The sequence below is a fragment of the Balaenoptera physalus genome (genome assembly GCF_965194825.1).
Source record: "Balaenoptera physalus genome assembly, chromosome: 6".
NCBI lineage: Eukaryota > Metazoa > Chordata > Mammalia > Artiodactyla > Balaenopteridae > Balaenoptera > Balaenoptera physalus.
In genome coordinates, this window is record NC_138885.1 from 130,140,960 (window position 1) to 130,154,992 (window position 14,033).

At 53.4% G+C, this 14,033-nt stretch overlaps 1 protein-coding gene and 1 pseudogene across 2 annotated transcripts; one reads left to right on the plus strand and one right to left on the minus strand.

The window, feature by feature from the left end:
- The first annotated feature begins 1,919 nt into the window (after nt 1–1,919).
- Nucleotides 1,920–4,161, plus strand: LOC309662959 (protein FAM136A pseudogene; annotated as a pseudogene). The gene has a single exon. The product of its transcript is annotated as a protein FAM136A pseudogene (transcript).
- Nucleotides 4,162–7,179: 3,018 nt separating this feature from the next.
- GPR55 (G protein-coupled receptor 55) lies at nt 7,180–12,885 on the minus strand. The gene has a single exon (XM_082465962.1). It carries the CDS (start codon nt 12,655–12,657, stop codon nt 11,641–11,643), a length of 1,017 nt encoding a protein of 338 aa, XP_082322088.1. The 5' UTR covers nt 12,658–12,885; the 3' UTR covers nt 7,180–11,640.
- Nucleotides 12,886–14,033: the final 1,148 nt, after the last annotated feature.

Here is a 14,033-nt window from a genome sequence, read left to right on the forward strand (position 1 = left end):
AGTCCTAAGAGCTAATATTTATGGAGCCCTTACCACATGCCAGACACTTTCTCTGTGTTGTTGCATCATAGGTAGAGCTGTTATTTCCATTTAAAGCTGAGGCACTGGTGCGCTGAATGACGTCACTTGGCTGTGAGCACACAGCGGTCAGGGTAGGAGCCAGGAGTCAGCCTTGACCTTTCAACCCAGCACTGAGATTTCACCATTTTCAGTCAGGCTGCCTCCAAGGTCCTAGGGAGCTCGACCCGAGTGTAGCTCACCCTCGAGGGCTGAGGGCCGGGCCATAGCCAGCTCAGGCCAGGGCAGGGAGGTGGTCTCAGGGGGTCCAGTGTTCAGCCCACCTGGGGTGACCGTGGCCTGCTCTCATCCTATAGGCACCAGGCAACCTTCAGTCCCCCAGGGTCACCCCGGCTCCCTGCCCCTTGCAGGCCTGGATAAACCTGACCGGAACCCCAGTGTCACGGGCCGAGGGGGACAGGGCCCTCCCCAGGACAGCCACGCACTCCAGGGCTCACATCCTTCCTCATCTTTCTTTTCCGTGCTGCTTCAGGCCATCAGCCACCAAGACTTCCTTCCCTGGTTCCACAACGTTTGCTCACGCCAGGCACTGCAAGATTTTCATCATTTACTAGAGACCGGCCAGGTCACACATGCCCTCTGCCATCCTTCTGGTTCTTTCCTGCTTCCTAACACTCTCCCGCTCTACCGTCTCCCTTCCTCCTTCCTTCCTTTCTGAGGCAATAGATCCTGGCCCCTTTCTCTCTTGGGACAGTTCCTCCCATTTTCACCTCCAAGGACTTTCCCCAATACTTTCTTTTCTGAAGGGGAACTTCAGTAAATAACATTTTCTCAACCTAACTAATTACTAAACTGAGTCCTGTCTTAGTTCAGGCTGCTGTAACATAATACCGTGGACTGGGCCACTTAAACAGCTAACAGACAGTTATTTCTCACAGTTCAGGAGGCTGGAAGTCCGAGATCAGGGCGCCAGGATGGTCGGGGTCCAGTGAGAGCTGTCTTCCTAGTCCCGGACTGCGGACTTCTCACTGTGTCCTCACATGGTGGAAGGAGCAAGGGAGCTCTCTGGGGCACTAATACAGGCACTAATATGGGCACTAATCCCATTCATGTGTGCTCCACACTCATGACCTTATCACATCCCAAAGACCCCACCTCCTAATACCATCACATTGGGGGGAGGGGGTGGGATTTCAACAAATGAACTGGGGGTGGGGGGGACACACAAACATTCAGTCCATAACAGTTCCCAAGTGTCCCAACCGAGGGAGGAGGGAGCCCTGAGTAGGTGACATGTTTGAACTTGGTCCTTGGAATTGAACATCACTCATTCACATCATTGATACCGTGGTTTTTTCAGCTGATCCTCTGTGCCATCCAGCTACCAGGAGCCAAGGAGGCATCAGCTGGTCACTGAGCAAGCCCACCCTGTAGCCCCAACCCCATCGTCCTGCCCACTCAGGATGGGGCTCTGCCCTGAACACACTCCGTGCCCTCACAGAGTCCCAAAGGTACTTCAAGGCAAAGACCCTGGGTCTGATTTCTCTAAAGGCCCCGTACCTGTGCACCTAGGTCTCCAGCTGCCTCAGCTCCTGGAGACTTTCTCTGTCTAGCTGTCCATTTTGCACTCCTTTCTGAGACAAGGCGACCCACTCTGCCCTCTGCTGTTTCCCACCCCGTCTCAGACTCAGCCACTTGCTTCCTGGGGCCGCCTATGCCTTCCCAGAGCGCAGCTGGGAGGTCCAGCCAAGTGGCTTGAGCTGCCCACCAAGTGTCGTGCCTGCCTGCCTCTCGGTGGAGGTGAGCAGCCCGGGCCCCCCTCCAGTGAGGACCTACTGCCCAGCTGCTCTCAGGTCCTCAGCGCAGGGGATCTCCTATCCAAGGTCGCACATTCCCAGGCCCACATCTGAGACTGGGTCACGTGGGGTCTACAGGCCTGGAGTCCCGTTCCAACTTGGGACGACTCTGAACGGACCTCACAGCTGCAGGGGTCTCGCGGGCATTGGCTGAGGCGCAGTTGGGCCTGCATCCCGGCTCAGCTTCTCCATCACTCCTACTGCTTCCGTCCCCTCCCTTCACAGGCGTTGGTGCTGAGACCACTCCTTAACAAACCGCCCACACGCTGAGCTCCATCTTGGAGACAGCTTTTCAGGACACCCAACCTGCAGGGCACTCTGCGGCTCCAGCCTGGGGTGGAAGCCAGGCCTTTGAGAGGAGAGAGTGGGGTTGGGAGGAGGTGTGGGTGATGGGGGGGCCTTTGGGTACCACTGGAGCCCCACGGTCTTGACCACTCAGACCACAGGCCTCAGGATGCACCACATGTGCATCTGGTGTTGGGGTGCTTCTGTAGAGTCGCTCGGGGGACCCGCCCACCATGGTTGCTCCTCTTTTATCGTTTTACACATCAGACCACCGTGTCCTGCCATTCACGCTGCCATTGAGATTTTTTTGAAGTTTAGAAACCACATGCGCCACCCAAGGCCTGCAGGCGGTTTGGGTTCGGAAATGGCCCTGTTCTCCGATCCCCAGGTGTTCACTAGTCTCTCAGAGGGGCTAGCAGCCCCCTGTTCTGGCCTTCTTGCCCCACACAGGAGTGGACACACAGTGGCTGCTCAGGAAATACGATGCCAGTTGAACTGAATTGAAGCTGAAAGGGGTTCCATCCACAGATCACAGAGGGCACTTGCCCATCAGGACCACGAGGACCAGGGCGAGCTGGTAAGAAGCCTCTTCTGGCGGGAATCCATGTGGGCGCCGGCGCGGCAGGGAGCAGCGTGGGGGTCACCATGGCAGAGCTGCAGCAGCTCTGGGTGCAGGAGGCGGTGGACCCCTGGTGAAGAGTCTGGAGAGAGAGAACATCCGGAAGGTGCAGGGCCTCAGGTTCCGGTGCAGCGCCGGCTGTTGTGAGGTCAGCCAGGCGTTCGTGCAGCAAGTGCACCAGTGCACTGAGCGCTGCCGTGCACCTCTGGCTCAAGCCCAGGCCCTGGGGACCAGCGAGTTGGAGAAGTTCCAGGACCGCCTGGCCCGGTGCACTATGCATTGCATCAACAAAGCCAAAGATTTAATGGATGCGGGGAGTAAAGAGCTTCAGGTGAAGCGGCGGCTGGAGAGTTGCGTGACCAAGTGTGGGGATGACCACATGAACCTCTCCCCAACCATGACCAAGAAGGAAGGAGTGTCTCTCGTCCATTGGGAAATAGATGTCTGCTACTGGCCATCGGGGCTGAGGGCAGGAATCTATTTAAAAAGAGGAATGGGGATTTGGGTCTTTAAGGAAAGTTTATGAATGAGGAAATTAAGGATGGCAGCAAGTTTCAGGCCTAGGTCACTTGCCTCTGGACACTGGTTCCTTTGTGTTTCAATTCTAGAAAGTGAAATGGAAAACACCGGTGCTAAAATTTGGGTCAGAGATAGTACAGGAGAGTTTTTGTGAGCCTGAATTTCATGTGGCCAGGGCTTATCCTGGCAATAGGGAATCTCCCTTGTACCAAACCAGAGCCCTCCAAAGTACCAGATTCTCTTAGTACACAGATACCAACAGGCTGGCAGGTCCATCTAACCCGCCTATGATCTGGTGGAGTGTGAGGAGAGGTGTTTCTGATTGTTGCCAACCTCCTGTTTACCAGAAGGATCACCACTACATTTTCCACAAACTGTAATAAAACAAAAGCCATGAGGTCCCTAATTTAGAAGGGGAAAGGGGGCTTCTGGGGTTTTGTTTTGCTTGGTTTTGTTTTATATACAAGGGCATGAAGTTATTTAAGATGTAGAGTTGGGAGAGGTAGTTTGGATAAAAATTTTGAAAGAGTCTCTTTCTGGCCACAAGATGCGGATGTGCATTTCTTAAAATTCTCACACGTGACATCTTTCAGCCTGGAGACCCTGCAGAAACGTAAGAAGCGATATCACACCGGTAGGGGAAGCAAACCTTCCCTCTCACTGGCAGCCATGGTGGGCCCTGAGGCTGTCTGCAGCAGACTGACAGGACAATCTTGCAGTGACAGTCACCCTTGAAGGCAAAGAAGATTTTGATTGTGCCATATGCTAGTATTCAGGAATGAAGAGTGAAAGAGGAACTGTTGGCTGCTTAATTAAGAGAGTTATGAAGTACTGGCTTTGGAAGAATCTGGTTTTCAAAGAACAGAATAGAGTGAAAGCCTAAACCCAGTATTACTTACTTTGCCCCCTGAAATAACAGAGCTCTACTGAGACAATCCCTTGGCAACACGAAGGTCAAGGGAGAAAAAGTCAGCAGCTTGGGGACAAGCTGTGACTCCTTTAGTGCAAAAGAAGGACAGCCCTCTGTTACCAAATACTACTTTTGCCCGGGCCTTTGTGACATGCGTTCTTCTTGCTCCAGTTCTAGCACCTTATAGTTTTGATAAGGACCTTGTTACTTGAAATGATAACATAGCCTGTCTGTTTGCCGTTTCAAGACTGTGATATATTTTCCTAGCGGTTTGGTTTTAAAAATAAACAGGATTGGGCTTCCCTGGTGGCGCAGTGGTTGAGAGTCTGCCTGCCAATGCAGGGGACACGGGTTCGAGCTCTGTTCTGGGAAGATCCCACATTCTGCGGAGCAACTAGCCCCGTGAGCCACAGCTACCGAGCCTGCGCGTCTGGAGCTTGTGCTCCGCCGCAAGAGAGGCCGCGACACCGCAATGAAGAGTGGCCCCCGCCCGCCACAACTAGAGGAAGCCCTCGCACAGAAATGAAGACCCAACACAGCCAAAAATAAATAAATAAATAAATAAATAATTTTTTTAAAAAAAGGATTCAATATTTCTTCCCCCCCCCCCCAAAAAAAAAGAAAAAGAAAGTCTCTTCCATTCCCTCTGCCTGAAAAGGAAGCCAGGTTTTTTTGTCCAGAGTTCGGGTAAAGAAAGCCCTGCAGGATTTTGTGGTTGGGGAGTACAGAGGAGTGTGGCCGGGCTCAGCGAGGTTAGAGCACCAGCTCCCCAAGCATAGGAAGGTGCAGGCTGTTATGGTTCCTGAGAAGAGCCAGGACAAGACTCCGCCTCCCCATGGAGTGGCAGGATGGCCGAAGGGAGCCTCGGGCTTGAAGGGAAAAGACCACTTAACACCAAGTTCTCCGGGGCTGCGGGGATGAGCTTCATGCCCAAGTGTTTGAAGGGCCTGTTAAGTGGACGCCACAGCTGTGACCAGTGTGACCTGAGACTCAGAGGCCCCTGTAAATAGTGCAGCCACTGAGGGACCCGATCCCTAGGACTTGTGCAGGTCCTGGGAGAGGGAGGAAGCCCCAGATGATGGAGCTGGAATATCCTACAGTAAAGCTTGATGAGTTCAGAGCAGGTGACGTTCGATTTGAAGAAACAAAAGAAGCACAACACTTCTTTTGCTCCAGATCACAGAGCAAATCCGCATGCAATGGACTGAATGGTGCCCCTCCCCCCAAATTTATATGTTGAAACTCTAACCCCCAACATGACTGCTTTGGAAATAGGGCCTTTAGGAGGTGATTAAGGTAAAATGCGGTCATAAAAGTGAGATCCTGATCCGACAGGATCAGTGTCTTTATAAGAAGAGACACCAGAGCTCACGTGCACGTCCTCCTCCCTCCCTCCGTCCCCACCACGTGAGGACACAGTGAGAAGGCGGCTGAGAGCTCTCATGGGAAACCACACACTGCTGGACCCTGAACGCAGACTTCAAGAACTGTGAGAAATAAATTTCTGTTGTTTAAGCCCCTCAGTCTGTGGTGTTTTGTTATGGCAGCCCTGCAGGTTATATGCCATTCCCTCCCTAGGGATGGGTTTTGCAGCGTGCAAGAGTTTCCAGCTCCATTACATCCATTTTCATCCTTATTTTATCCATGTGACTTAAATGTACCAGCCTCTGAAGTCAAATTTTCTTAATACTCCAAGAACCATCAGTTTGCCCCTATCAGTGCAGATGTCCATTTTCTGCCAGCTTCCCCTCCGCAAGTACTTCTGGGTCTCCTGCCCCAGGACATGCTGACGAGTCCCCCAGACGCCTGCTGGGTTTGCATTTACACGTGCTCCACTCTGCTGCACATGCTGGATTCCCATCAGTGAGAGCTGAACCCTGGCTCCCACTTTAAGTCTGTGCTGTAGACTGGAAAACTGGAAGAAAAGCACAGCCAAGAGGCTTGTCTCTGCCATCGGAGGCGGCCCTTCCCAGAATCCAGGGGCAACAACATCTGGCACATCTTGGGGGGAGGTCTGCCCACCTCCCTCTGGCACCTCTGGTGCCAGTACTTTGGACACATCCTTGACCATCCCAGACCCTTGGCCATGAGGCCTCTCTGCCCTTCAGGGAAACCCCACCATCCACTCCAAGAGCTGTGGTTTGGCCCTGGACCTCACCCAACGATCCCTGGGTCATTGGACGCCTCGTTCAGGCGCCATCCATGCGGATCAGCTACTTGGATGCTCTGCATTTAGCCAGGTCAGGTCTGATAACTGCAAACCTTTGCAAAGCTCTCTGCAGCCTCCACCGGTCCTCACCCCTCCCTGAACGAGAAGCCACGCGCACGTGTCCGTGCACCGTCGCCCACGGTGTGCAGCCCCGAGCCCCCCTCAGAGAGGGCTCTCTGGCAGCGGAACACACTTCACAGAGACGTTCATTACACAGACGCACCCTGAGGTGCCTTTTGCGTGACTGTAGGTGCCCCTCGGAGCCTCAGGTCTCAACAGCCTCCCTCGCAGGGTTACTCTTGCTCAAGCGAGGCCCCCAGAACAAAGGCTGGCTGAGGCTTCCAGGTGAACTCAGGGCCCCTGCCCCCCCCCCCGCAGAAGTGACGTCAGGCTTTGAAGTGACAGGGCTTCGGAGACTTCAAAGCACCGAGGGCCACATTTAGCTCCCGATCAAGCGTCCTGTGGGCCCTCCTGCAGCGGCTTTGTGCAGAGGACACATCTCGCAGGCTTGTGGCAGGGGGTGGGGCCTGAACTGGGGCAGAGGGGCGTCTGTTTGTCCTCCCACCCCCAGCCCCCGAGTCCGCCTTGACCCGCCTGCCATACGCTCTCCCTCAAACGCCCACTCACGGCTCTGAGTCCTGGGCTCACTTGAGAAGCCGGCTCTGGGTGGAAGAAAGTCAGAGGCGGCTGCAGTGGTCGTTTCAGGGGTTGTTCCCCCCAAAATATCTTCTGTGGCACTTTTCTGTGGGTCTTCGAGTCCTCTCCCCCCTCGGCAGTGGGGTCTCACGGTGGCCCTGGAAGGTCACTGCGCACAGCACAGCCTACCCTCTAGGGTCGATGGAGGGTGGTCTGGTGTGGGTATCACCACCATCCCCACGTGGTTCCTAGGGAGGGGCGTCCCTGTCCCTTTCTCGTGACTGTTCTGCGCACCAGACTCTCCTCACACCCACACGGTTGTTCTTCTCAATTTCTCTCCTCACTGATCTCTCAACAGAATCCTTTTTAACCTCTGTTAGTCTCTCCAGGTGCCCACCAGGTGTCAGCCATTTCAAGCATCTGTACAATCACTGTGTATTTGTGGTAACAAGGCTGTTATCTCACTACAAATGTCATTCATGTCTTGTAGCAGCTACGTAGCATTCATTCAGTGACTCTTAGCTTCATAGGGTCCCCAGAGAGAGACTCAGTAGGAAAATAGTGGCAAATGCAGTTGGTGGACTAACATTCTCCATGCAAATGCTCCCTAGGGGCCGATATTCCAAGGGAGGGTCAGTCCTTGCCCCTGAGGGGATGTGGCCCAGATGTGGGTGGCTTCTGGGTCAGCAGAAGATGGCTGTTGAATCAGCCTTCTCAGGCTGCCATAACAAAATACCACAGACCTGTTGGCTTTCACAACAGTTCTGGTGGCTGGAAGTCCAAGATCAAGGTGCCAGCAGGGTTGATGTCTGCTGAGGGCTCTCTCTTTGCGTTGCAGAAGACTGTCTGCTCACTGTGTCCTCATGGAGCTCCCATTCAGTGCATGCAGCAGAGGAAGCAGGCACTCTGGTGCCTCATCCTATGAGGGCACGGATCCCATCATGAGGGCTCCACCCTCAGGACCTCATCTAAACCTAAGTATCTTCCAAAAGTCCCATCCATAAATACCGTCACATTGGGGGTTAGGGCTTCAACATATGGATTTGGGGGGGAGACATAGTTCAGTCCACAGCAGCCATCAAGGAGCAAGGATGCCCCCAGTCATCCCTTGGCACCCAGGTCACAACGGGGCTGTGGGGGACTCAGGAGAACGGGGTGGCCCAGGCCAGCGCCTGGCTGTTCACATTCTCCAGGAGCTCTGGATAGGTTAGTAGGATTCACGTGGGATGAGTCATGAAAGAAAACTCAGATATAACCTGGGAGAAACGGACTCACTCTGTGGGTGGTCAGAGAAGGGAGGGGTCATCAGTGGAGGACTTCTGGAGAACTGGCTCTGTGTCTTCAGCCTGTTAGTGGTCAACAGGTCTCCTGAGCTGGGCCACACAATGTGTGCACAGGAGTCAGGGCCTTTGGAGGCAGCTCCAGTGTCATGGTGGTGGTGGGACAAGATGGCGGGAGCAGGGTGGAGCAGACTCAGAGCTGGAGGGACCACAGCCTGTGGGGTCTGTGTGGCCCAGTTGCTGCCCCGGAGAACCAAATACCCAAGTGGATGTGAGGGCTACATTTCGACCCTGCAGGGTCTGGCTCCTGGCCACCTGGGACAGGCCCCAGCTGTGCTCCTGGGGCAGCCAGAGGGTGGGTCTCTGTGCCCCCAGACTCCGTGTCCAGGTGGCTTCTTCGACGTGGTCCCTTCATAGTTCCTTTGACCAAGATTATTGGGTCACCTGACAAGGGCCATCAGCAACCAGCTCTTCTCTGAAGTCAATAAGGGTAGCCCAAGACAAGGTTACTCAGCATCATAGGAATCTATTTATTTGGCAAATCAGATTATTCAAATTATTTTTTCCGGTTAACTGTCCCAGTTTCACACACGTACATATACCCTGTGTATCTCAGATTTTTCCAGATTAGGAGTACAAATAAGGCCAGACAAGCCTCCTAAGCCTCCACTGGTTTTAGTAGTGAAAATTTCAGCCTCTTCCACAGCTAAGTTCAGCTGTCCCTAACTCACTGACTGCCACTTGCTGCAGGGTGGGCCCTGGGTGCATCAGCACACTAACCTTAACCCTGACCCTCTGCCCCTTCTGTGCCTGCTGGGCCTGATTGCTGATCTTGGGCCAGACTTAGCCCAGAGTGTGGACCCTCCTACAGAGAAGCCTAGCCTGCAGCTCTGGACCCGTGCCCACTCCCACAGACCCTGATGGCTCCTCTGTGACATGCAAGCCAGGATGGGTCCTCCTGGGGAGAGAGAAGAGGCCCATCTCCTTCCCCTAGTGTGTTGGGATCAGTCAGCGGGTCCCAAGGCTCACCTCCACAGTGGTCACATCAACCCCAGTCTGTCACATCCTTCCAAGGACCTACGCCTCACAGTTACGCCGCCGGTGAGTCTATGCTCCCCTCCGGCCCTCTGGCACCTGGCTTGGCAGAGTCATGCTGCCTACAAGACAAGACCGTATGTTTACAGACATCCCTGGGGATGAAGGGTCGTCAAGGCCCCACCATCCCTTTCCTCTTTAGAAGCCTGTCTGGCCCTAAGCACGCTGGTAAACACAACTGCAGCATGAACCGCGCCACTCAGCTCCACTGGGCAGGCTCCCAGCTCCCAGGGCAAAGAGAGAAATTGGAGGCGGGCGGTTCCTAACTCCAGCCACCCATGGGCTCTGACCGCATCCAGCCCAGTGTCCTGCTGGGTACATGTCTGGCTTTCTGAGACTAGCACGAGTCTGCCTCGGCCCAGGATGGCCATGGGACTGTGCAGCCTGTAGGCAGGGGGAGGAGTGTCCGGGGCTTGGAGCAGCTGGGCGGGACTCATCTGCGGGTCTGCAGAGCTCCTGGCTCTGGCTGCCGGTTCATGGAGGCCCAGTCTGAGGGGCGGGAGCCTCTGGCCCTGGCCATGATCCCTGCTCTGCACCCATTTCTACCCTTTCTTCCTCACCGTTCCCTCCAGCCCCACAGAGTGCCACCTGACCACTGACCGCAGGGGAGCGGGGAGAAGGTGGGGCTTCTGCCCTTCTATGGCTCTCAGTCAAATTGAGGATTCTCAGACAGGAAGCCACTCTGCCCTCCATCCTTCCTGCCGGTCTCACACCCCAGCCCCTCACAGAGCCCCAGCGCTTCACGCCTGAGACTGTTACCCAACCTCACCTCCTCCTTCCTCAGGGTTTTATCTAAATCGCCCTCTTTCCCCCCACACGGCCACCCCTCCCTTCCGTCCACCGCTCAGCGGTGGACGCCTCTTCTCCTGCAGGTATGAGGTGGTTGCTTTTCTTCCTAAAGTCTTCCCCCCTGTTCACATTAAGTCTCATTTGTTGCTTCTCATCCCACTCACTCCGTCTTGCAAACCACCCCACAATTTATCCTGATCATCATTTCACTCTCTGGAGCAGCTGAGTCATTGGCAGGCTTTCAGCTGCCACCACTGCCCCTTCTCTAGAGCATTAGAGAAGCCCAGTCCAAACTATGATTCAATCGTTTACAGTTTCCAGCGAGGCACTGCCAAGAGCCCTGTGTCGTCGAGATGGTTCCTCTATTCCTGGCTGTCTCATCTTCTCCCTCCCAGCCACTGGACAGGGACCTCTCTGTGGACGGTGCCACCGTGGCCGGCTGCCCAGCCAGGACGCAGGTGGGCAAGACAAGCACCTTGTTCTCCTCTGGCTGAACCGAATCGAGCCTGATTCCTTCTCATCATTCTCAAGGAAACTGAATCTAATCAACAACATCCCAGCCTGTTCAAGAGAGCAAACTGGTCATGTCCAGAAATTTCCCACTCCCAGGCTTGTCTCTACTGCCTCTCCTCCCCCTGGGCCAGTGCAGTGGATGCTCCAGTGGCAATGGGGGAGGGGCTGTCCAATTCCGGCCCTTGGCCTGTCTCCTACCTTTCCCAGGTATATCCTGCCCCCTCGTGGCTCTCAGGTGTCACCAGTGCCTTTCCACTCTGTCCCCACTATTTTCACAAAGTGTCCACGACATCACAAATCCTGGTCCACACCAGCCCGCCTCAGTCCCTCTGCAGCTTTGTCCTGGGCACAGGAAAGTTTGGCTGGCCTTCCAGGCCTTTCCAAGGCCCATAGAAAACTCGGGGTTCTCTGCACATACTTGCTGTCCCCAGTCACCCACTCTGCTGGCATCTCTGTGAGGTCATGGGTCAACAGAGCTCCAGAAGAGACCACAAAGTACAACTGCTCCACGCCGGGATCCCCAAACCAAAAAGGAGCTTGGTCCATCCCTTCCATTCCATCTCTCCTCCATGCCAACCCTCTTGATTCTCTCTCCTAACTCCTCTCTCTCTTCCTTTCCAGAATCTTCTAGCCTAACAGAAGGACAGAGGAGAGCTGAGAAACAGCCTTATTCAGATGGTCTCATTCTCTTTCTCAATTCTTCCACCGCATGCTTTTTAGGCTTAGAAATCAAGAATTCACCTGGGTCTTAGGTTCTTCAGAGCTCCCCAGACACTGAGTGTTTATATCAAGTTGTCTGGCTGCTGGGGAAAGGTTTTGGGGCCACAGTGAGCAAAGACGGCATTCAAGTGAGCGTCAGAGGGAGGGCACACCAGTAAATGTGCCATGTGTCAGCCCACCACATCAGAGCCCTAGGAAGAGGTATCTGCTGTGGAATTCAGACCGAGGTTTCCTTCCTCCAAGCACAGCTTTCTTCCCTTAGCCATGGTGGTCATGGTGTCCTGGAGGACCAGCTGGGCCCTGGGAGGCTGGTGGGCCATCATATCCGTGCGGAATTCTTTGATGACAAAGTAGTAGCAGAAAACATCCAGGCAGCAGTTGATGTTGGAGAAACACATGGACAGTTGCAGGAACAAGATGATGTTCTTCTTGGCTCTGCACTCCACGATAAAGCCATTCCTCACCAGGAACTGCAAGAGGAAACTCAGGTGGACGGGGAGAAAGGAGACCACAAAGACAGCCAGACTGGCCGCGATAGTCCAGATACAGGCCTTCTGCTGGCCCCAGTCCTGGGTGTGGTCCCGACGGGCGACCAGAATGCAGATGTTCCTGTAGGAGCAGAAGCCCATGATGCTCATGGGGAGGAGGAAGCCGAAGACCTCAAGAGGGAAGAAGACCTTGGCACTCCAGGTGCCGTCAGACATGTTGTGGAAGCACCTGTAATCTTCCACTTTCCCATGGAAGCTGTAGATAGGGATGCTCCCCACCCACACCAGGACCCAGATGGCGCAGCAGATCCCGAAGGTCTTCCTGGGGGACCGGAGGGGGCTGACCAGGAGCGGGTACCGGATGGCCAAGAATCTGTCCAGGCTGATGAAGCAGATGGTGAAGATGCTCCCATACATGCTGATGAAGTAGAAGCACTCCACTAGGGTACAGAAGGGAAGAAGGGGAGCCTTCACGTGAGACAGGGCCATCTTGAATGGGAGAGAGAGCACCAGCAGCAGGTCAAAGACCGCCAGGTTGATCATGTAGATGGAGGTGGCAGCGTAGCAGGGCCACCTCTTCTTCAGGAAGGAGCTGAAGCCTCGGATGGCGAGCAGATTGAGGAGCAGACCGAGGAGGAAGGTGGGGATGTGGACAGCCAGCTGCACGGTTTTCATCAGCTCATCCACATCGCGGAAGGAGCAGTTCTCACTCTGGCTCATGTTCCTTCCTACAGCGTCAACAGTAGATGAGATGAAGGTCCTCTTACTCTCTAGAACTGATGGATTCAAACGACTTTGTCAAGAATCATAAACATGACCCCTTTCTCCCACAGCGATCTATGCTCTTTGAATAACAATTAGAAGACACAGGAAGAAAAATTACCTCGAAATCTGTTGCCCAGATAGAACCACTGTTACTTTTTATATATGTGTATGTGTATATATATATATATATATGTATGGGTATATATATATATATGTATATAAAGTATATATATAATCCCAGACTCTTTCTGTACACACACACACACACATGTGTGTGCCTTTATCTTTAATAAAAACAGAATTGTGCACAAACATCTGTCCCTTTTTTCCAATCAGAAGTCTTTCTGTTGAAAGTAGTAACAACAACATAAGCCCTGACCCAAACTGGTTTCATCAAAGAGTGAACTTCACAGAACTGGAAACATGAAAACTAGGGCAAGGCTGACTGGAGCTGCAGATTGTACAGCTTCAAATGCTGTTTTCAGGACCCAGCTCCTCTTTATATGTTGCCCCTCTGCTCCACCCCACCCCCACCCCGAAGGTTGGACAGAGCTGACCCCACCCCCGAATGTAGGGCTGGTGGCAATCAGTGCAGCACATTCCCCTGGACACCGTCACTGGTTCATTTATAGGTTCAGGGATGAACAATTGACCCAGAGGCGATGAAAAGCAATGAAACTCTTGCTTGGGTTTCTAGGAAGGGGGTTGGGACTTTTTCTTTGGGATTTGGAGTTGGGAGGATAAAGTCTGAAGCTGCTACAGCCTCTTGTTCTCCGAGGAGAAAACCAGACAGAAATTGGAGAAACATGGAAGAAAGAACATTCCCAGAGGGAATGAAGTAAGGGCTTGAGCTCTCCTCAAGGCAAAGAAAGGTCTTTGGACGGGTAGAAAATTAGAGCTGGCCTCAGGGACAAGAGGATCAAGGCTGCAGCTGTGGCTGCAGATGGAAGCTGGAAGCCAGCAGAGAGAGGGAAGTCACAAGCCCTTGGGAAGGAAGGAGCTGAGTACTTTTAAGACCCTAGAGAGAATGCCATTCCAAAACCCCCTCTAACTGCTAGCAAAAACAAAACAAAAAAACACATATATCTCTCATCCATTGAACACTATATAGTAAATATGTAATATACATTATTTGATTTGGTGGCTTTCCAAAAATTCTATATTTTCCTATGTGCTAACTTTTCTTATAGGTTTATGTCATGAGAGATCTAGGAAAATGTATTTACTCATATCAAAAGCTCCGGACTCCTGTGGTCTGTGTGAATGGCACCTCCTGAAGTTGTGCAGCATAAGCCCCAGGTGCAACTGCCCCAACCCTAGGATGCCTGGAA